Source organism: Leucopleurus acutus (assembly GCF_964270905.1).
Source record: "Leucopleurus acutus genome assembly, chromosome: 8".
In the NCBI taxonomy this organism is placed as follows: Eukaryota; Metazoa; Chordata; class Mammalia; order Artiodactyla; family Delphinidae; genus Leucopleurus; species Leucopleurus acutus.
Genome location: NC_139151.1, coordinates 79,168,950 through 79,192,157, shown reverse-complemented (window position 1 = coordinate 79,192,157; position 23,208 = coordinate 79,168,950). Strand labels below are relative to the sequence as shown.

The window sequence follows — 23,208 nt, the reverse complement described above, 5'->3', positions numbered from 1 at the left end:
CTGCCAAGTCACCTAACCTCTCAGGGACTCTGTCAGGAGATGATTAAAAGGAAAGAATGTAAACCACCTAGCTCAGCGCCTGCAACTGCTCTGGGCACATGACATGGTAGGTTTTTTCTCCCAGAGATTTTGGGACTTTGTCCCTAACCCTGTTCTTTATTCACTTTGCTCTCTCCTGGATCTGAGTTTTTGGACATGAAGCATCCCCAGGGTCTACCATAAGAAGTACTGGGTCATAAAATCAGCAAAATGTAAAGAGGCTCGGGAGGGTGCAGTTGCTGAAGCTGCAGAGGCTTTACGGGGCTGCCGTGTTTATTATTCATTAACCCAGGAGCTAGGTAAACATGGGTAGATGCATTCCTGAAGGCTCCACCTGATCTGTTTACCCTCCTAAGGAACGAAGTAATCAGAGTGGTGTGAGCCCCGCCTCGCTCAGCACTATCACCGCCCCCGCCCGAATCCTAGCCCTGTAGGCTTCTCCAGAGAGCAGGCCTGGAGTGCAGGATAAGTCACGCGCACAGCCCATTTGGTCATTTCTCTGAACTGTAAGTAGTGTAGAAAGGATGCTTTTGGAAGTCAGGCTCCTTTAGTTTTCCCAGGCTTGTCAAGAGGCAGATCGTTGGGAAAGGGGAGTAACTGTTTTGGCTCATGTGGCTCAACACTGTTTTCTGTTGACAAGTAAAGGTAATCAGGTGTTCTGTGCTGTGCCACTTCCTTTGTCACCTTGTAAAATCCTCTTTTCATGAGCCCTAGTACAATAGACTGAACTCCTCAGGAAAGCCCATAGATAGGGGAACATTCAAAAGTAAGAGAGGAAAGCACAAGAATCCTGTGACACCCTTGGTCTGTTTACAGTGTTCATTTTTTGGTGGACTTGAGCTTCTTAAGGCTGGTCTTTCAGATAACAGAGTCACGTGACTACTTGCTGCCCTGGGGGGAAGGAGGCTATTGTTCCTTCTAGTCCTTATGGTCCAATTTGATCTTATAAAATGTGACCTTTTTTGTTTTGTTTTTTTGCGGTACACGGGCCTCTCACTGTTGTGGCCTCTCCCGTTGCGGAGCACAGGCTCCGGACGCACAGGCTCAGCGGCCATGGCTCACGGGCCCAGCCGCTCTGCGGCATGCGGGATCCTCCCGGACCGGGGCACGAACCCGTGTCCCCTGCATCGGCAGGCGGACTCGCAACCACCGCGCCACCAGGGAAGCCCTAAAATGTGACCTTTTAAACACTGCATTACAGCTATGAGCATTATCAGTTGAATGTGATTAGTGAGTCTGGGGTGTAGAAAGCCCCTTGAGAGGGCTTGTACTAAGCCTGCACTAAGGTAGACTATAGGATGCTATCTGTTTTCAAGGAGGAAATGCTGAGAATGCAGTTTCTGACTAATGGGTTGACACACTGGTAGGTGGTGACAGAATTGTGAGATGCACACTCTGTTCTTGGAAGCTTTTGTACTTGGCCTATAAAACTAATGTGCTAGAAACAGCCAGTAGAAGGTAGCCTGTTTAGTTATGCCTTCCAAGAATCCACACGTAAGTAAGTAAGTAATCCACACGTTGGTAAGAACTGACATTTTCTAGGGAAGTCACACTGGAGTCGGGGATTTAAGGGGTGAAGATGAGGTTGTGAGGTGAAGCATTTAAAGACATAGTGGTCAAGCTGGCTAGTCTAGAGCCCAGAGGATTTGCTGAGGAGGAATAGTTTTAAATAGAAGTGTTGAAAAGTCTTAACACCATCTTCTGCGGTCCCTCATTTTACATATGGTGGACCCCATGAGGTGAAAGGCCGTGAGGCTGATGGTGTAGAGTAAGCTGTTGTGAGCCTGGGTTGAGGGATGCCCTTGAAGGGCACGCAGTTTAGAGCTCAGGTGCTAGGGTGCCTTGTGAGAAACAAAGTCGTGCACGGTGAGAGGGCTTTCTAGGGAGAATTTAGTTTAGGGGCATGAACCCCGTGTTAAACCTGTAGTGTTGCCTGAGAATCCAGCCCGGTTGTCCTTGCAATTGAAGAAATAATTCTACACACTCACTCTTGGTTTCTGAGTCCTCTTTCACTTTCCCATTCCCTGCAACACACACACACATCTTCAGTACACATTTCTGTGTTAATGCTTAGTTAGTAAGGATCAAGTATTATCCTTTCCAGGGCTATTTGCATTTTAACTGGGACAAAAACTTCAAGAGAAAATAATGCATCTAAAAAATAGAGTTTCAGATCTCTGTGACTTCAAGTTTTAGGAAGAGTAAAGGAGCCCTCCTTATGTCCCTAAAATCAGGGTGTCTAAGAAGAACAAATTGAAGTGAGGGGACTTGAAGCCTAGGGAGAGGATGTTCCTCTGCCTGGAGCTGAATAGGTGCTCATGTTAGTTAATCAGTGAATGAAACTTTTTAGTGAATGAATGAATTGCTGAATAAGGCTCAGGAGGGCAGGGTGCTTACAGGAAGAAGAGAAAGGACAATGGAAATTAGACTCTTTCGAGGAGGAATTAATATGACTTGATGACTATGATCCTAAGACATGATGGGGAGAAAGCATTTAAAAAGAAATCATGCATACAGAATCTCATTGCTTGGGAGAGTTCCCCTGATGGAACCAGGAAGCTGGAACAGTTCTATGTTTAATCATCGGGGCACGCAACTATCATTTTTAAGTCAATACAGTTGACCCTTGAATAACATGGGGGTTAATCCACTGATAATTTATCATCACCCCCACTCCCACCCCTTATCCAAGGTTCTTCCACACCCACGGATTCCGCCAACCTTGGACTGTGTGGCACAGTAGTATTTACTATTGGAAAAGATCTGCGTGGATGTGAACCCGTGCCGCTCAAACCCGCTGTTATTCAAGGGTCAACTGTACTTGAAAACCTGCCTCCAGTTCACCTGTTTACAAGTCACTCATATGAGTTGCTGTCCTGCTTCCTGCTTCTTCTCCCTAAAGTTCTCTGTCCAACTTTTCCTCCCATGTCTGAGTGTTTGGGAAAACGGGAGAAAAAGTGGGGCTCAGGATGAATTGCGTGCTCCTTTCTTACAAAAGGGCCCAAGGACTTCTTATCCTTTTCTTACTCCACTCTTACTCGCACTTAAATTTGTCACTTTGAAATTTCTCTAGGAAAACATTTATCTTTAAAAAAAAAACATGCCTTTGTTTGGGAAGTTATGCTTACAGTGACTTTCACTTTTTGCCTCTCTTTTGCACGGAATATGCTGCCCTTGGTTATGGAGAGATAACAGGCTCTCCTTGTCTCCCGAAGGCATTCATTCCTCCTTGACAGACTGGTGTGCTCTGATCTGTATAAAACTCCTGCCTGCTGCCCAGTGCTCTGAATTTATGAGGCACTTGGAAAACACCGCAAGTGGCAGAGAGTGACCATGAATAGCAAACTTAATTTGGTCCAATATGTTTTGGCTTGCTTGACCTCACCAGAATAAAAATGTGCCTGTTTAAATTATTGTATTGAAGTTAAAAAAAAAATTCTAGAGGCATTTATCTCATTGGAAGAACTTTGGGATTGCTTTAACAGAGGTTTAAGTCCATGTTTAATGTCGGAGAGACTAGAGAGATGTTTAATGTAGAGCTTCAATAGCAGACTGGGTCATTGTGAGTTATGAATTTTAAGAGTCTGAATTACTATTTTTCTCTTGCTACTTTTTTTTTTCTCCTAGACGACTGGCTGGCAACGACCTTTCTTTTATCCACCCAAAGGCCTTGTCGGGGTTGAAAGAACTCAAAGTTCTGTAAGTAATGCAATTTTAGAGTTTCACAGCTGGCTGTGTATTTTCTTTCTGCGTAGTCAACATGCTCGGAGCTAGGTTAAGCACAGTTTCTTTTAGTTCAGGATTAAAAGATTTAAGGAGTGGCCAATGGGTAGTGTGGGAGGCTAGAGGCTGATTTAGGCAACCTTGGGTCTAGATAACAAAAGTTAACGTCGAAATAACAGGCACTCTGACCTCTGGTGCATTACAGTTGAATGTTAGGCTTTTTGTGTGGCTAATGCATTGAATCAAAATCATATTTAAGCTTCACTGGTAAGGTTTTGTTTCTACTTCTTTTATAGCTATAAGAACTTTGCATGAACTGACCCTAAAGGGAAAAAGGCTTACAAGAGCTCCAGGTGTAAAATCATTTTAGAGCTAAAGGGAATTGAGATGCCTGTCATTCACATAGCCTGCGAGAGATCAAGAAATAAATTCCTGGCAGTGGTCAGGAACTGGCAGATTGGGGAGCTGGTGAACTGACTGCCGGCCCCACCTTGCCACTGCCTCGCTGGGTGACCATCTGTAAGTCACTAGACCTCTCTGGTTCAGTGAGTTAGACGGGCCCTTTTCCATTCCATTCTGTGGTGATGATTCTTGTCAGGCAGTCATTTTATTAATATGACCAGGAAGGACATTAGGCAAAAACTAGTAAAGACTTCATGTTCATTACTGATCTGTACCTCCATTCTCCAGGTCGGAGACTATTAGATAATTAAAGCTTTATTTCTGCCCTGGCCCTGCATTCACTGGGGACATGGCCACTGAAAGAGCTCAGGGTCTGCTGTCCTCTTGATAAAATTGTCTTTCTCTAATGTGCATGTTTCTGGGCTGTGCCTTATTTCAATTTGAAAAGGCATTAGGGATTCTAGTGGGTTTGCTTGCTATACCTCCCAGTTAACTTGTTATGCCTCCCAGTTAACACTAATGGTACCTTGGGTGATGAATATTAATTAGGGTGCCTTAATTCCTGAGAATGAAACAATCCTGGATGACCCAGCAGGTCTGTGTTAGGAGATGGCTTGGGACAGTGGCCTAGGTTTCATTTCTGGCTTTACGACAAATGCCTCTTGCTCTCTGGCAACTCTCTTATCTTGGGTGCTTTCCACCTCGACTCCTGATCCTTTTTTTTGTTATTGGAAAGATGTTTTTGGAAAGAAATTGTTCTAAATTCTTCTAAGAAAAAATGGTCATAATTGCTTCTTATTCACTAACCCAAAATTTCCTTCCAGAACTCTCCAGAACAACCAGTTGAAAACAGTACCCAGTGAAGCCATTCGAGGACTGAGTGCTCTGCAGTCTTTGTAAGTAACTTTTTGGTTTGCTGCATTCTTGAATCATTAGGAGAACACTCTGGCTACTACATAGGTAAAGAACTGGAATCCTAGGGAAAGAAGACATGTATCCTCTCATCTGGGATAAAAATGGGGATGGCTAGTTGCTGTTACTGAAATGTCCATTGGAATATTCTGTCTCCAAGGCTGGGAGAAAGCTACAAGCTTGCATGTAGCAGGCGATTACACCCTTTTTGGAATCAGAGTTATGTGTGTACAGGAGTTCCAGAGTCTTGTGCCATGACGCTGAAGAAACAGCCACAGAGAGGTTTCTGTTTCAGGTGGTAATGATCATCAGAGCAAATTAGTTATGGACCCTCATCTGTGGATGTTGAGCAGTCATCAGGGATGGTGACTTAATCGCCTGTGCTGTCATTTTCTCAGGTTTTTTTTTTGAGGAAAGTTTGGTTTGATGTGGAATGTTCAAAATTTTAGCTCTTGAACAGCAAGGTGCTACTGTATAGCACAGGGAACTATGTTCAGTATCCTATAATAACTATAATGGAAAAGAATATTATATATATATATATATATATATATATATATATATACACACACACACACACACACATACACACATATATATATATATGTAAAACCGAATCACTCTGTTGTACACCAGAAACTAACAGAACATTGTAAATCAAGTATACTTAAATTACAAAAAAGACGTCAGCTCTTGGTTTTTACCATGTTTAGCCACTATTTTCAAAAGCTTTTTCGCATAGCACCTCACTTTATTCTTGTTTGAATTCTTTCCCATATAAACGTATGTATGTATTAATATGTATATGAACCTGGAGAATGGGGGTCATTGCCTCCATGGTTTAGCTATGCACACCCCGCTTCCCCCTAGAGTGGGGGGATCAGGTAAGCAGCAGTAGTATCACAGGAACCATGCAAACCCACAGAAGATTCTAAAGAAACAACCATTTTTATGTTAAATAAACAGATATTTGTTCATGACTAGACTGCGTGTTGTGGACTAGTGTTGTCAGGGCTCCCCATCCCTGGGTTAGAAGATCCAGCTTCTCTGTCTTCAGGGGCTCGGTTTTAGAAAAGGTTGAGAAGCACTGAACTGAAGCATGTGGTTATTGTAATCTTTCGCCAAGATTAAGAGAAGCCCTTTGCATATTTATCTGTCAGAATGTTTACATTGCTCTCAAAAGAAGTTCAGATAAATTCAGATTAATTAGAATTCTGAAACAGGCCTGTCTGGTTTTGCATCCCCACTCTGCCACTTGTTAGCTGTTAGCTGGTTTGGGGCACGTTATTTAAAATTCTCTGTGCAGTAGTTTGCTTATTACCTACCATGTACTTTAATTCATGAAAAGCACTTTTAACAGTATCTGACATGTAGTAAGTGCTCAATAAACATTTGTAGAATCTATTAATATTAATAATGATGACTATTTTATCTGTTCTTTCTTTTGATTATTAGATTACCCAATTTGCCTAACTAGGTGAAGGAATCGTCTGAAAGTAATGAAAAAGTATTCTTTAAAACAAGCAATTTCATTAGTTTCTTATTCTACTACAGGGATGAACACAAATGTGCATTGCCTCAGTTCATGTCCTAACACTAAATACAGTGGGACTAGGGCCTAGTTTCTCAAAGTGTGGCACTTGGCCCGCCCTCAACAAAATCACTAGGGGGATATTGTTAGAATGCAGATTCTTAGGCCACATCCTAGGAGTCATGATACTCTCTCTTTAAAGGTAGGGTCCAAGAAGCTGTAGTTTAAAAAATTTCCCCAGATCATCCTCATGGATACAGAAGTTCTGAGAATCACTGAATGAAAAACTGTAATAGTTTTCACACTTAGGTGTTTATAATTTTAATTATAAAATTAGGGTATAACCACATCACATATTTGTGTACTAATCTGTCCCGTAAATTTTTTTTTATTGCCCTTGGAAATAACTGTAAAGGTAAGCATTTGTAGAGATGCACATGAGCTAGAGAAGACATAGGGTGAAAGTGACTGACCGGCTTGTCCCTTCCACTCGCTGATATAAAACCATTTATAACTGCACCAAAAGCACATCACTGGAAATTGTAAATTATGGATTACCTTTGATTTTAGATTAGATAATCTGGTAGTTAATGGGCAGTAATATGAAAATGAAAATATGTACTAATAAAGCATAGCATATGCTGTAAAGGTTAAACTTTAAAATGTATCTACTATCATAAAAAGGAGTATCTGGGGTATTGGCCATTTAAGTTCTGGTTTCAATATAAGTTTAATTTAAGGTAGATACTTGTTAAGTAGCTCATTTCACCAACTGCCGAGTTATGGAACATAAGGATTCATTATCTGCCATCACTAATTGAATGGGATTCCACAGAGACTATTTCAGGGAATAGATTGGAATGAGTTCCTTTAAAGAAAGGTGATTTTGCTGCCTCTGCACCATTTCTGACCTTGGACGGATGTACACAGAAGGAGCCATCTTACCTCCCTTGGATCTGAAGTCATTAATTAGATACTTTAAATAGTTCTCTTTTTCTTTTGCTTCTTCAGAATTTGTTTTCCTTCAAAACCTTCATACAGAATTGTTCTTATTTTCCCAAGACTTAATGATCAAAATATTCAATCATTTTGTCTTGTTGGAAGGCTGAAAAAGAGAAGGCTAAAATCTTTGAACATTAGAAAAATTACCAAGACAACATACAAATAGATTTTTTTCTAACTTGTGGTCCATAAGTACTCTAAAATACACATGGTATTTTTAATCATTTAGATGGGAAAAAAATTTGAAAAAGAATAGATACATGTATATGTATAACTGGATCACTTTGCTGTATACCTGAAACTAACACAACAGTGTTAATCAACTGTACTCCCATATAAAATAAAAAGTTAAAAAATAATAAAGTATTTTCACAAAAATCATAGGTATCTTCCTCTAAAATAATGTATTAAACAAGCATACTGTGCTCATCGCTCACTGAGTACAGTGCATTGTTTAAATTATCTCCCAGATTGGGATGGGAGGGAGGTAGGGGTAAGGAGAGGAGTCAAACTACTCTTTTAATAAAGGCATTGGGATTTTTTTATATGTATCAGAAATATAAGGAGCTATGTGCCAGGTCTGTTTTATTTAAGAAGGAAATGTTCATGGGTTTGTTAGCATAGTGGGTGCAGTGGTCAAGTTGGATACAATTGAAATTCTGTCCTGGTGTAAAACAGTGTTATCAACACTTGAGTCAGTTTGCAAATCTGATCTTCAGACCTGAATTACATGAAAGATTTCCTTGTGGTTTTGAAATAGTACTCAGAAGGAGCAAAGTTCATTAGGGCTTGAAATTGATCAGAAGTGGTTTGATGCAAATGGGTGACGATGGCTATAAAATCTGAAAGTGAATTGTAGATATTAATAAAAAGCTAACCTAACAACCTTCCACGAAGCCATGAAAATGGCTAAAGCGTTATCTGAGCAGGATATTAAAATGACATGTCAGAATTTGCTCCACTATAATTTTTTTCTTTATAGTTGTTCACACTTATATTGACTATTAAAGGATTTCAAAGACTAAATTTCCTAGGTTTTCTACCGTAACAGAATGTAAGTATTTTGAACTTGAAACTGGTAACAGAATATAATACTATAATGTCTACATTATTGGTAAGTGAGGAGTAGAGAGAAAAAGGGCGAGCTTTTGATTACACAGAACAAGTGTTTATGATAACATAGACATTCATCAGTAAATAGCTGCATTTAAAATTGTTACTGTAATTTCACTTACGTCAAGAGAAAAAAGTATGTGAGTCTCAGTAAGATATAAAACAGGCTTTTGAGAATAGGGAAAAGAAGCACATTTTAAAGACGAAAATAGTAAGGGAATTTAGTTAATACATTGTTAACTGTTTAACAACTCAAGTGCACTTAAATAAAGTAATAGTTATCTCTTGCCAAACGAAGTTGAAATGGTAAAATAACTTAAGCCACATAATCTCTTCACTTTGTGAGATATCTAATGCCATTTACTGCCCCTATTGAAAGAATCAGTTACAGTATTTTGTTTTTTGGTCTGTTAGTTAGGATGAATTTTAATAGTGTAGGTCATTGGTACAAAGCCATGCTTTCTAAGACCATTTCTCTGTGAAACATTGATCTCAGTGTAAGTGCAAACTCATTACATTTATGGGTGTGCCACCAACACCCACATGTGGATTGAGGTGTAAGGATTAACCATTTGAGTCACCACAAATCCTTTTTCTCATTAACTTTTTATTTAAGGGTTCCATTTTCCCAGATTTCTTCCTTTTGATCTCTTACGTATGGCTGACTTTACAATTTGGGGAAATTTTTAAAAGAGGAAATTGTGTCTGTGCACTTTTTGTTGTATTATTATTTTGCATAGAAGGTAGTTTCGTTACTGTCTTAGCTCAGAACTCACCTGGTTATCTTGCTAAGTTAAGACCACCCCTTTTCATTGGTGGGGGGTAGCACAGAATTCTGCAAGAGCCTAAATGGTGTATATAATACTGGATTTATGTTAAAAAAGGTCTAGAGGGGACTTCCCTGGTGGCACAGTGGTTAAAAGTCCGCCTGCCAACACAGGGGACACGGGTTCGATCCCTGGTCCGGGAGGATCCCACATGCCGCAGGGCAGCTGAGCCCGTGCGCCACAACTACTGAGCCTGCGCTCTAGAGCCCGGGAGCCACAACTACTGAGCCCACGTGCCACAACTACTGAAGGCCGTGCACCTAGAGCCCGGGCTCTGCAGCAAGAGAAACCACTGCAATGAGAAGCCTGTGCACCACAACGCAGAGTAGACCCTGCTCGCTGCAACTAGAGAAAGCCTGTGTGCAGCAACGAAGACCCAACACAACCAAGATAGATAGATAGATAAATAAATAAATAAATAAAGTCTAGACAACTTTTCTTATTATAGTTTTTTGCCACATCTTTTTTTCTTCCTGTTTTATTGAAATGATTGACATATAGTGCTGTATAAGTTTAAGGTGTACAGCATAATTTTTTGACTTATGTACATCATGAAATAATTACCACAATAAATTTAGTGAAAATACATCATCTCATACAGATACTTAAAGAAATAGAAAAAAAATTTTTTCTTTTCCTTTTGATGAGAGCTCAGGATTTATTCTCTTAACAGCATTTATATATAACATTCAGCAGTGTTAATCATATCTATCATGTTGTGCATTACATCCCTAGTACTTATTTACCTTATACTGGATGTACATCTTAATGAAACACATATAGAGAGGACTTAATGTCAGTGGAGTGTTGTGTGTGTGTATGTGTGGGGAGCACTGCTCATTATTTTCTACAGTGTGAATGAACATTATCCTCACTCTTATAACATGAGCAATTTAAACTTTTAAACTGTTGTGACACAGAGAAACTGGGGAGGGATTTCAATTTGTGCTTAAAATACAATCTAAATCCTCACCTGATCTAATGGGGCTCTGTGTCATCTGGTCCCCATTTGCATCCACATCTGTGTCTCCCTGGACCCTCCACTCTCTTCCTCCTGTGTTCTAGTCACTCAGACCTTCTGGGAGTTGCTGGGACCACACCCAGTTGGTTTCTGCTACTGAGTCTCTGCCCTCACTGTTTCCGTTGCCTCAAACACTCCTTGCCCAGCTTCCTTTGCCACCTGCTCTGGATCTCAGTTTAATGGCACCTTCTTAGAGATGCTTTTCCTGACCAATACATTGTAAGAAGCTACCCTCCCCCTCAGCCCCTGCTAATCCTGATCTCAGTACCCTGTTTATTTACTTCATAGCACTTTTTAAGCACTCTGCAGTCATTTTTCAGTCTGTTAGTTATATTGTGGGTCAGTCTCCTCATTACTGTCGTGTTCACCATTTTTACCTTTTGTACCTAACAAGATTCTCAGTTTACACGAGTTGAATGAATTGCAGATAGATTAGCTACGTGTAGAATTTAATTGCATGATTTAGTTACATTATATGGTTAATTGTATGATTATATTTCAGCTCCACATTATTTATAGAAAATGTCCAGATGTGTGAATGTGAAATAAATGTCCTTAACTCCCTCCGCCTCAACAAAATGTCTCTCTCTTCCTAAGTAGAAGTTCCTTGAGGCTGTGAAGCGTGTGCGTGTGTATGTGTGTGTGTGCTTGAACACACTGCCATCAACTCATTAAAGAAAATCTGCTAAGCAGCTCTGTAGCCAGTCCTTTGCCAGTCTGTTATATAAAGGATGCCTGTCTCTTCTCAGGGATAGGTAGGTTCTAGAAAGTACAAGGAATAAACAAACCTAAAACTGTTTGTTTCTAAGTGGATTCTTAAGGCAGCTGCTCAGTTTCTGAAGCTCTCCACTTTTTAGTGCTCTTCAAGTTATCCTGACTATCAAACAGAAGGCTTCCATCAGATCCTTACCGGAACCAAGGGTCTTTGACCTCGGCCAATCTGCCTCTGGAAAGGAGACTGCATTTGGGGCTGGGGCAGTTAGTTGGGAGCGGGGGCTCAGCACTTGCATGGAGGGAAAAGAGACACTTATGGCAGGATCCGAAGCTGGAGCAGCACAGGGAAACAGGAGGCACGAAAAGCACTCTGAAGTCAGAATTTCCTGAACTTGAAGGCTGCCAAAGTTGATTTCTTTAAAAAATGGGCTGCTGGGCTTCCCTGGTGGCACAGTGGTTGAGAGTCCGCCTGCCGATGCAGGGGAAACGGGTTCGCATCCCGGCCCGGGAAGCTCCCACATGCCGCGGAGTGGCTGGGCCCGTGAGTCATGGCCGCTGAGCCTGCGCGTCCGGAGCCTGTGCTCCGCAATGGGAGAGGCCACAACAGTGAGAGGCCTAAGTACCGCTAAAAAAAAAAAAAAAAAAAAGGCTGCCGTTTTGACCTTGCACCTGTTTTCTAGTGTTCCCTAATTTTCACCAAGAGATCCAAGCCTGTGAGATATGGATTTAAATAGTGAAGTTATATCAACAAGGATTTGCGAAGAAAGTTGTGATTTGCCTGGTGCATACGGTTCCTCACCATATTAATGCTAACTTGTCATTTTGGCGAAAAGCAGTTATTCCAACAATTGCGCCTGGTTGTGTCAAAACTAACATTTAGGACCTGGTTTCTCAGATTTTCAGATGGGGATTTAATTTTTAAGTATGGGTAATCCTATTAGTAAGGTGTCCTTAATTCCAAAATTTTGGGGAAAATCGAAGAAACTCTAAAGCCACAATAATGTTGATCGGAGCAGCTGTTTAATTTTTTCCTCGGGACAGTTTGCCCTTTTATTAATATCTGTTAATTTTGACAAACTAATTTTTCAGATGTACTTAGGCCTAAGAGAAGAGGAGAGGGTTGCTTTGCCAGTACGTGACACACACACACACACACACACACACACACACACACACACACACACACACACACATATTTTTTTTTTTTTTTTGTGGTACGCGGGCCTCTCACTGCTGTGGTCTCTCCTGTTGTGGAGCACAGGCTCCGGACGCGCAGGCTCAGTGGCCACGGCTCCCGGGCCCAGCCCCTCCGTGGCATGTGGGATCTTCCCGGACCGGGGCACGAACCCGTGTCCCCTGCATCGGCAGGCGGACTCTCAACCACTGCGCCACCGGGGAAGCCCGACACTTATATTTTAAATTGCCTGGTGGTAATAAGGATTGTTGAGAATCTATTGAAATGGTTTGTTGCTGTAGAAAAAATTGTAAGTATGTTCTTACTCTTTCCCCTTTGGTACCAAGTCAGAATAGCAATTAAATTTAATATCAAATATTAGTTATAAAACTGTAAGTAAAATAGATTATTTGGTCAGCTTAGTTTTTTCTTGTTGTTTTTCTATATTTTTGATAAGTACATTCTGCAACATAAAATTCGCGCTTGAGCTCTGAGGGTTTCTTTCTTTCTTTAATATATCATTCTGCCATACAGTTGTGCTTAGCCAAGGATTCAGGTTTGTATGCATCCCTTTGTTATGAAGGAAGGGAGACACCTGAGTTCCATATGCTGGTCTTGGAAACATTGTTAGATTTTAGGAAAACTTCTAGTGAAATTAAAGAAATAAGGGATGCTGTGGCTTTGGTCATTTTTAGAACTCCATTTTTTTTTTTTTTTGAACCCTGAGAGTTGTGTGACTTGCCTTGACTCATTCCACTAGAATCCATTATTAAAGGTGGTTCTTTTTCTCTGTCAGGCGTCTAGATGCCAACCATATCACCGCAGTGCCTGAGGACAGTTTTGAGGGGCTCACTCAGTTACGGCATCTGTGGCTGGATGACAACAGTTTGACAGAGGTGCCAGTGCATCCCCTCAGCAATCTGCCGACCCTGCAGGCGCTGACCTTGGCTCTCAACAAAATCTCCAGCATCCCGGATTTTGCATTTACTAACCTGTCCAGCCTGGTGGTTCTGTAAGTATCCACCCCTTTTAATACTATATATTTGTGTTAATTTGGGGGCAAAAGCAGAGTTCTTGTGACAAATTGTTATGAAAGTACCTCACGGAGTATTTTCTTGGAGAGCTGGTGTTTGGGGGATCTGCCGTCTTTACAAAATTACATGTGCTGACTTTTAAAAATACAAAACAAGATAATTTTATAAAAATTAACGTTCGATGATAACAGTTGAATGTCTCAAAAATAAATGGCCATTTGTAGTCAGGAGAAGAAAGTGGGTCATTCAGCAAACACTGGTACAGCTTTTACTTGTATCCCAGCAATGCATTCAGTGTTAAAAGAGGCGGAAATCCTTTTGGAGATGCCCATAGAAAATGAGTTTCAGTGATATTTCATGTTTTTACTGTCTATTCAAAGAGTATGTGATTTTCTGTTGTTTCAAAAACTTGGACATAATAAAGTGGCATTTCTTATAAAATCTGTTACTGATTCTCACTGATGTAAGCTGACATTTCCCCTGCCTCCCCATAGGAGAACTCATCAAAGTTTTGCTTCATATAATTAAAAGCTCATCAAAACTTTTGTTTGGATATGGGTAAATAATTAAGAATCTTCCATGTGTGCACCCCTCTTCCACTAGAGATATGTTCCTTTTCCACTGGCCTCCTATGTTCAGTGAATCCGAGTCTGTGCAGTGTTTATCAAGAGATATCTACCCAATGCTATTTGTTTTCCATTAGTCAAGTGTTGCAGTGTTTAGCTGCACCATTCCTTTAAGCTCTACCAATTTAGACATGTAAAACATTATAATAGTTGCTTCTGGGTGAGGCAAAAGTCATTTTGGTGCTTTTTTCCATAGGCATCTTCATAACAATAAAATTAAAAGCCTGGGTCAACACTGTTTCGAGGGACTCGATAACCTGGAGACCTTGTAAGTTTATTCGTATTTTGGATGGTCACACTTGGGAAGTTGACAGTGCAATTTTGCATTTCATTGCAGAAAAAGGAAAAAAAGTAATGGTCTTAAGTTCAGCTCATTATTAATTTGCTTTAATACATGACTAAAGTCTTGCCTTCAGATAACACAGTCATGAAAACGAATCTAGGTTTCTGGTTAAAAATGGCGCACCAGGTTGATATTTCTTACAAAAGGACGTGGTAAAACCAGCTCAGTCTGCCAAGCCGTACACCTTTTCAGAAACTTTGGTTTTGTTAGTATGATAGGCAGTTTTGGAACTTTGAACCTTATAAAATTAATACTGGAAAAGTTGTTTTGTTTCTTTATTTTCTCCCTCATCTCAGTTGCCTTGCTAATTGTTAACAGTGGGTTTTAATACCATGTCTGCTTTTATATGCTAAATGTGATGAAGGTTTCCATTTTGCTTAGGATACTTTTGTTGTTGTTTCTATTGTTAAAGTGTTAGAGAATTCTGGCTGTTTCAAAACTGTCCATTGTACCATGATATGAGCAAAAGACATAGTGCAGCTGTGTGTAATCAAGAGTAGGATCTTTATTTTTGTTGTTTTGGTTTGTACTAGTTGCCTTTATTCAGAGACATATAATATTAGCCATCATGGTATAGTAAATGATTCAGAGAATGTCCCAGTTAGATGGGTGAGTAACATCTGATTGGAATGCTTAGGGTTTGTAATATTTTGTTTAATTGAATTTTTGGGTTAACTGTCAGTCAATGAGAAGACTTAAAATCTTTTAGTACTCTATTAATTCACTTTCCTGTTTAAACCACTAAAAGATAGTAAGTATCAGTGGATATTTGAAAGTTGAAGCTCTTGAAGCAGATACTGCCGAACCCAGTTCTATTCTAAGTATGTAAATACCAGTGGAACAAAAGACTGGGCGGGTCTTCTGATCCTAAACCTTGTATTATTCCAATATATTATTCTAATTATATTAAAATTAAACCTCTTCTTCCCACTTAAATTTTTATTTACCATTTTTTTCTATGTAGAAAAGGAAAACAACATTGGTCTCTAAGGTTCTGGCCTTTTGATTTTATTTACTCTCATTCTGAAATCAATCGCTGATCATATGCTAACATTCTCTTTAGGTTAAAAGAAATTAAAGTTTAAATACACTCAGAGGGACTTCCCTGACTGTCCAGTGGTTAAGACTCCGCGACTCCGCGCTTCCAGTGCAAGGGATGAGTGTTCAATACCTGGTTGGGGAACTAAGATCCCACGTGCCTTGTGGCATGGCCAAAAAGTAAATAAATAAAATAAAATACACTCAGAATTAAGACTTTTAGAAGTACAGATCACTACGGCTTTTCTCTCTCCTAATTAATGGAACTTTTTCAACAATTTGTAACCCACTTGAGGACTGTGGTTGTATGAAACCGTCATGGTCCTTCTCCTTATTCATACTTAGGTCATCCTGCTGATGTTAGGGCCGAGGTCAGCCGCCCTCATACCAGAAGTTCAGGAAGCCACTCTAAACCTAAAATAGAAACCTCAGTCTCAGGCTATTGTCATTTACAGATGATAGTCAATACATTCTATTTTATGGAGAACTGCCATTCAGGTGATTGGTTTATTTAATGCACCAGTAATATGTGATTCTGAGAGTTGTTTGCACTTTTAAAGTTGTTGACTTAAAACATCATAGAAGCATTAAGATTCTTTTTTCTATTCAGTAATCTAAGAAAAGGTGTAAATTTAATTAAATGGACTGGCGATTGGTTGTCAAAGAAAGATTACCATCCAGAGGATGTGATTTAAAAATAAAAACAAAAATTTGTACCAAAATACCTTATAAATTGTGACCATCCTTCAATGTTCTTATGTATTTTTCCAATTTTTTCTAGGGACTTGAACTATAATAATTTGGGGGAATTTCCTCAGGCAATTAAAGCCCTTCCCAGCCTAAAAGAGCTGTGAGTATTGCTTTGCTCTATCTGTGCCTTAATATCCCTAGAACTCACCATTTAATGTTCCAGCAATGAGATTTTAGAACGTCTTTGTTCCATTATATGTATCATAGTACACACACACACACACACACACACACACACACACACAATCATACAGATTGGATTATATTGGCTAGCACAGACAATTCTGAGCATAGATTACTGTATAGGGCTGGATTCCGGTGAAGCAAGCCATAAGGTATGGTCTCTGCTTTATAGGAGCTGTGGTCTTAGTCCCACTGGGGAGGCTGACCATATAAGACAGAGAGCAGTTTCTAGGTGGAAGTAAGTGCTGAGTGAATAGGATAAATAAATCATTCCAGAAAAAGACCTCATTGAGGCTTGGGGTCATTAGAAAAAAACATCACCAAAGAGAAGGAATTTGACTGGACTTGAAAGAATGGAAATATTTAGATAAATGAAAGAGATGAGGGAGCATTTTAGATATTGGATTTGTCAAGGTCAGAGATAAGAATGCACATGGCATAACAGAGATCGTGTGTCATGAGTTGATAGCTAATATTCTGAGATGCATTGCTTAAAAACTAAATGCAGGTGACAATGAGAGAGATTTTGGGGTTAGAATACCTGTGATGCATGCAGTCTAAAGTTCTTTGAGGATGAAGCAAGCTAAATGTATATAAGGAACCTGGCAGTGGTAGTAGGTTAAGCAGTGGGTTTAAAAAGAATTAGGTATGGTCCTGAAAAAGATGAGATGGAATTAAAAATTCAGTTTCCCCACATTTTTGAAATTTTCATGTAGTTGTTATCAGTTATATTTTACATCCTACTGAAAAGTAGTAGATATTCAGGTTTTAACTTATTTCACAAGGGGATAAACGTTTCAAAATATTTTTCTTCTATCTTTGTAGGTTATTTCACAGTAATTCTATTTCTGTTATTCCTGATGGAGCATTTGATGGTAATCCACTCTTAAGAACTATGTAAGTAGTTTTGAAATTTTCTTTTAATATGTAATCATGTAAAGCAATGTCTGTACAATGCCAAACATCTGGATAAAGAATGGAAATTCAGGCTGTTAGATATATGAGCTTTGTGAACATAGATTTAGTGTTGGAGTGCTTGTGAACATATGAAAACTTTGCTTTTTTGGCTATTTTTACAGACATTTGTATGATAATCCTCTATCTTTTGTGGGGAACTCAGCATTTCACAATTTATCTGATCTGCATTCCTTGTAAGTATTATAGAAATTTAAAAACAAACCTGAATATTTACACAATTGCTTTAATGGAAAACTAGAATTTATCATTGTAGCTCCAGACAGCAGAATCTTTTATTTTCTTTTTCTTGGGTGGAAATCCAAAAGACAATTTTGAAAATTTATGATGATTCTTATTTATGTGAACACTTGGTCAAAATTATCACACTTTCAGGTCCAATCAAGAGATGAAACTAATCTTTTTAGGTATAGTGGTACTGTAATTGTAAGCTGTTTAAAAAATAAAATGAAAATATTATCTATGAAAATTTTTATTTTAAATTACTTTTTATCTCCCAATTTCTTAAAGAGTCATTCGTGGTGCAAGCATGGTACAGCGGTTTCCCAATCTGACTGGAACTGTCCATCTGGAGAGTCTGTAAGTGTGGCCTTTTGAAGAAGGGCTGTGTAAAGATAACACCACGCTGGCCTGCTAGTAGGTTGCCAGTGCTTTTTGGTGATGATGATGAGTTAATGTTGATTTCTACAATCTTGGTTTGTGAATATCATGCATAGAGATGGATATATTGGGTTTGGAGTCAGTCAGCTCAGGTAGAGTATATAGCCTAGTATGTGAGAGGTAAGTTCTGAAAAGGTCACTGAAACTATAAGGCAGTAAGTAAGTACCAAATTAGAAGCAGTGCTTTAGGAGTTCAGAAGTGGAGCAATCGATGTAGACGATCAGAAAAGGCTTTATGGAAGAAGTGAAATGTTTCAAAATTGGATACTGTCAGGTCTCCCAGACCTGGTCTTTTATTTAGAAAGGCAGGATTTAGTAAAACCGGGAATACTGAAAATATACTCAGGTATGGCGTACAGATGATCAAATATAGCTAAAATTGCATGTTTATAATCAAATGGGGAATGATATGGAGAAATCTGGAAAATTGTTGGGCTTGTAATTTTAAAGTGACAGACCTTGAGTACTGAACATTTGGTTATGGTAAAGCTTCTCAGTGGGCGGCCTGTGAATGGGCTGCAGGTGCATCTAAGATCTTGATGACCTCAGCCCTCCAGAAGCCACGTGGGGCCTGACTGTGGTTAGGATCTCTGCCACAAGGAGCCTTACCACAGTGTGCCGCAGAAGTTACAACATTCGTGTGTGCCAAGATGTAAGAAAAGTTGGGAAGCATTGAGCTAAGGAGTTTAAAGTCTACTCTTACGGCAGTTTGGAGGTGTTGAAAATGTTGGAGGAGGAGGCGTGAGGAGGGTAAGAAGAGAGACTAGAGGTAGAACGGTGAGGGGGCCATGGGAATACTCCACTTGGCTAAATGAACACATTTAACCATGAGAGTTCTGTGTCTTCGATCCATCACTGGAGTTCCTCCATGTGGCCTGAGATTCCTCTACCCCTCTCTGCATCATTTCACCCTTGATCTGCATAGTAGCAGAAAAAATGGAGAGGGTCAGATGCTGAGACCTACAGAAGACGAAAGAACAGGAACTGGTGACTGACTGCAGATGGGGAGGTAGAAAGGGAGGGGATTGCTGGGCTGCACCCCTCAGGTCTATAAGACCTGCACTTGTCCAGCTTCATGACCGAAGAAAGAACCCAGAGTCAGCAACAGAGACAGCAGTGGTTTAATGGATGGGGGAGCTTACATGTCTGAGGCAAGGTCCTGGAGCAACACCCCGCTGGCACACGGAAGGCAGGACATGGCGGCAGTCTTCGCTCCCGGGGTGGGGGGAAGGGGAGATTGCTAGTTATAGGAATTGACATCAGGTTGGCTAATTAGTTACCAGGGAAACCAGCAGAGGGGCATGCCTCTCACCACCCTTTGATAAGAACATCACTAGCTGGGGTCTGGGGCAAGTACGCAGGAAGGTCAGTCGTGTGAGTAGGGTGTAGGTGAAGCAGGCCCTGGTCAGGCAGGGGCTATACAGGGAGCAAGAGAACAGCCATCTTGAGTGGCCTGATCATACAGGGATTAAAAGAAAATTTCAGAACGTTGAGTCAGGTTGATTGAAAGAAAAGATAGAAACATGGTTTGGGGGGCAGGATGCTATCCTGGTTTCAAATGTTTTGGGTATGAGGGGGTGACAGAACTTGCAGGTGACTGTGGTCAGGCTGTGACTACGGATTCATTTTTTTCTGTTGGTCCACATGAGAACTCAAGCTTATCATCTGGACAATATTAACTTCTCGTGCCACAAGCTCTTCTGCATTACTATGAAAATAATATGGGTATTGAGGGTTCATTCTTCTTCCCACGTGCCTTACTTTAGGGAGTAGTTAGGCAGTGGGACACATAGACTCTAGTCCATATGCAAGTATGTGAACATGTATGTTTCTATATGAGAATAGAATTTCGTTTACCATCTCAACTTGAATCATTTCTTAGACCATGTTTTTCCATAGGACCTTGACTGGTACAAAGATAAGCAGCATATCCAGTAATTTGTGCCAAGAACAGAAGATGCTTAGGACTTTGTAAGTTGGATTCTTCTTCCCTTCTCCTGCCTTTCTTTGTTTTATGTACTTCACACATGTTGAGTTTTATTTTTAATGAACTCTTTTCATTAGGCGACGTTAAGGTATAATTATTTCTTATTGGTTCCCTTCATGGAAATGAGCAGGAATTTTAGTATCCCGCTTCCTTGATTTCTTTTTTTATCCTGACTCCTCATCCTTATTCTGGTTGCCCCAGGGGAGTTAGCTGTCTGTATGCTGCTCTTTCATCCATAACCCAAGTAAGAGCCCCAGTCTTTCTTGGATCAGGAACCAATTAAGCATGGAGCTTTCCAAAATCTCTAAGCTGCCCTGGAAATTAAAAGTAAATAAAGGATGTAAAGTTGTCACAAGAACAAACAATTAAGTTACTAAGTTGTTAACAAGTATTCAGTGGCAAGAGATAGTAACAAAATAAATGACTGACTGATCAAGCAAGTAATCAAATGGTGTCATGGAGTATCAAACACAATGATAACACTGAGGAAACGCTGCATGGGATTAACAGAGTTAACTAGTCCCAATTTTTTATTTACTATAAATATTTTTTAAAATGTGAGTACATATAACACTCCTCTTACAGCTTTTAAATTCAATAACAACATAGAAATTATTTATGGTATAAACAATATTATAAAAATATGAATTAAAAAACTCGTAACTCTACCATTTGGACATAATTTTTATATATTTTCTGCACTGTATTTTTCATATTTATTGTATATTCTTAATGTTTTAAAATATATTTTATATTGTCTATACTCAACATTATGTACTTGAAGTTTGCCAGTCTTAAGCCTGTTCTGTCACTGAGGTAGGTGCTCTAGAAAGCTTATGTGTCTTGGGTAAAAATAAAAAAGTTGCTTTTGTTGTTCAGCCATATCTCTTTATTACAGATCTTAGCAATGCTTTCAGTGCTTCTGAGTACAGCTCTCATAATGTAGTATTCTGATAAGATAAAATTAATTTGTTAATTTCCATTATTTTAAGGGACTTATCTTACAACAATATAAAAGACCTTCCCAGCTTTAATGGTTGCCATGCTCTGGAAGAAATGTAAGTTGGTCTTTGACTTACTCTTTTTTCTATGGTCTATTGTTAATTCATTGAGCCTTTCCTATTGTAAATAAATGGCTTTCATATTAAGATCTTAGAAATTCACATAATCAGGTGTTCCTATGAATAAATGTCCAATGGTACCAGGTGTGTTCATGTGACCAGCATTTATCGGGCACCTGTCTATCAGGCATTCTATGAGATGGTATGGGAGGAGGGTGGTGTATATGAAAAACCAACCAAACAAAAAACTGGTCCAGATGTGGATATCTACAGTGTAGCTATACAGGACAGCTCTGGTGGGAGTTGACTGAGAGGTCAGGAAAGGGAGGAACTTATACTCCCATGTTTTATCTCCTCCTTCCTCTGACCTTCCTTCTGTGGTACTTGGTATGGTTGCGTCTTGGGTCCTTTCACACTATGTTGTCTTCCTGCTGGCACTCCTGTGTGGAGTTGGTGAGGAATTTAGATAGTGTACCTTAACTCTCAGTGTAATTTTGGGTGAAATACCAATTAGTCTAACCCTTTCATCTTCTAGACGAGGAAACAACAGTTCCTTTTACTTTCAACAAGATCAATTAATGTTACTCATGAATGAATGTTTAAACTTAGAAAAAGTTTAATTAAGAAATGTTATTTTTCAAAATAGAAAATATTTTCTTGCTTTTTTCCTCTTTCTTTTATCTTTAATTCTTATTCTTTTTTTAGTTCTTTGCAACGGAATCAGATCCACCAAATAAAGGAAGATACTTTTCAAGGCCTAACATCCCTAAGGATTCTGTAAGTTCCTCTGTGATTATTAGAGACAAATAAAATTTTCATTAAACTGTAAATTAATGTATCATTATAATTCCCATGTTAGTAGATATACTTAAATTTAGGATTTATTATGCATAAATATTGTTTTTCAAACTTTACCACATGGTACTTCATAAATAATTTCCTTTCAGCATTTTTTTCACCTTAGCTAATTTATGAGATTGCTAATTTATGAGATTGCCCATTTGTGAGTGAAAAAGTGTAACGTGTATAGCTTGAGAAACGTACCTTGTGTGTTTTCAAGTTATAATAATGAAGTTTGTCAGTTTGTTAGGGGCTGAGTGGGCAAACTATAGCCTGTGGGTCAGATCCAGCGTGCCTCCTGTTTCTGTAAATTAAGTTTTATTAGAACACAGCCCTGACTTTTTGTTTAAGAATTGCCTAAAGCTGCTTTCACCATACTATGGCATAGTCAAATAGTTGCAGTAGAGACCGTGTGACCCCCAGAGGTGAAGGATATTTACTATCTGGCCCTCTACAGAAAAAGTTTGCTGACCCCTGCACTGGGGTACCTATCATGGCAAACACAGCTAATATGCAGTAGAAGCACTCATTTAAAAAGTGATTTGTATTTGAGTGCATATTTGTGCCTGGTACTCTATTGAGCACTTGGGAATACAGAGATGACTAAGACAAACCATGTCACGGCCTTCATGCACTGCAGAAGACGCAATACACTAAATAGGGAACAATTTCTTTTTATACAGAAAAGAATTTGAAACATTGACAGTGAAGTGAAATTACATATATTAAAATCATGTTTTCCAGTAGATCCCCATTAAGAAATTAAACATGTGTCTACTAGAGAAATACTTTATTGGTAGTTGGGTTGCTGGACCTTTCCTTGTTGCTCACAGGCTTCCTGTGGGTCTGGGCAGTAGTGGGGAAGGGGACTGGCTCCCAGCTGCCATCACTTCTAGAGTGCTGATAAGTGACAACAATGAAAAGCTAGCTGGCCTTTTCATGATTTGGAACCAAGTCTGTCGAATTTTCCTGTTATCCAGGAGATGTGTCATGGAATGAATTTAACCTATCTTTAAATTTCCATTAAGGCTCCGTGTAAGTGTGGTTGCAGATTATGTCTCTGTTTTATTAATTCTGTAATATCAGAATTCCTCAGGGTGTGTTCCTGAATATAGTATATGGCCCTGGTGTTGATATGGTTTTTATTTCCTGCTTGGGGAAAGAATGATATCTGAAGCCCTTCTGGAATGCTCTTGTTTGCATATTGATTATTTGTCTTCCCTCACGGCCTTATCACTAACCTTTGAGAAGGC

General features: G+C 39.5%; 1 protein-coding gene across 1 annotated transcript in view; it reads left to right on the top strand.

Moving 5' to 3' along the window:
- The window catches only part of LGR4 (leucine rich repeat containing G protein-coupled receptor 4), a gene marked incomplete at its 5' end in the record, with an annotated part of 96,733 nt that overhangs the window by 65,350 nt on the left and 8,175 nt on the right, over window positions 1–23,208 (top strand). The window contains 11 exons of the mRNA XM_082843993.1: window positions 3,667–3,738; window positions 4,989–5,060; window positions 13,255–13,470; window positions 14,315–14,386; window positions 16,281–16,349; window positions 17,258–17,329; window positions 17,512–17,583; window positions 17,918–17,986; window positions 19,967–20,038; window positions 21,047–21,112; window positions 21,821–21,892. Coding sequence (XP_082700119.1) covers window positions 3,667–3,738; window positions 4,989–5,060; window positions 13,255–13,470; window positions 14,315–14,386; window positions 16,281–16,349; window positions 17,258–17,329; window positions 17,512–17,583; window positions 17,918–17,986; window positions 19,967–20,038; window positions 21,047–21,112; window positions 21,821–21,892 — 924 coding nt within the window. The remainder of the gene's footprint in view (window positions 1–3,666; window positions 3,739–4,988; window positions 5,061–13,254; window positions 13,471–14,314; window positions 14,387–16,280; window positions 16,350–17,257; window positions 17,330–17,511; window positions 17,584–17,917; window positions 17,987–19,966; window positions 20,039–21,046; window positions 21,113–21,820; window positions 21,893–23,208) is intronic.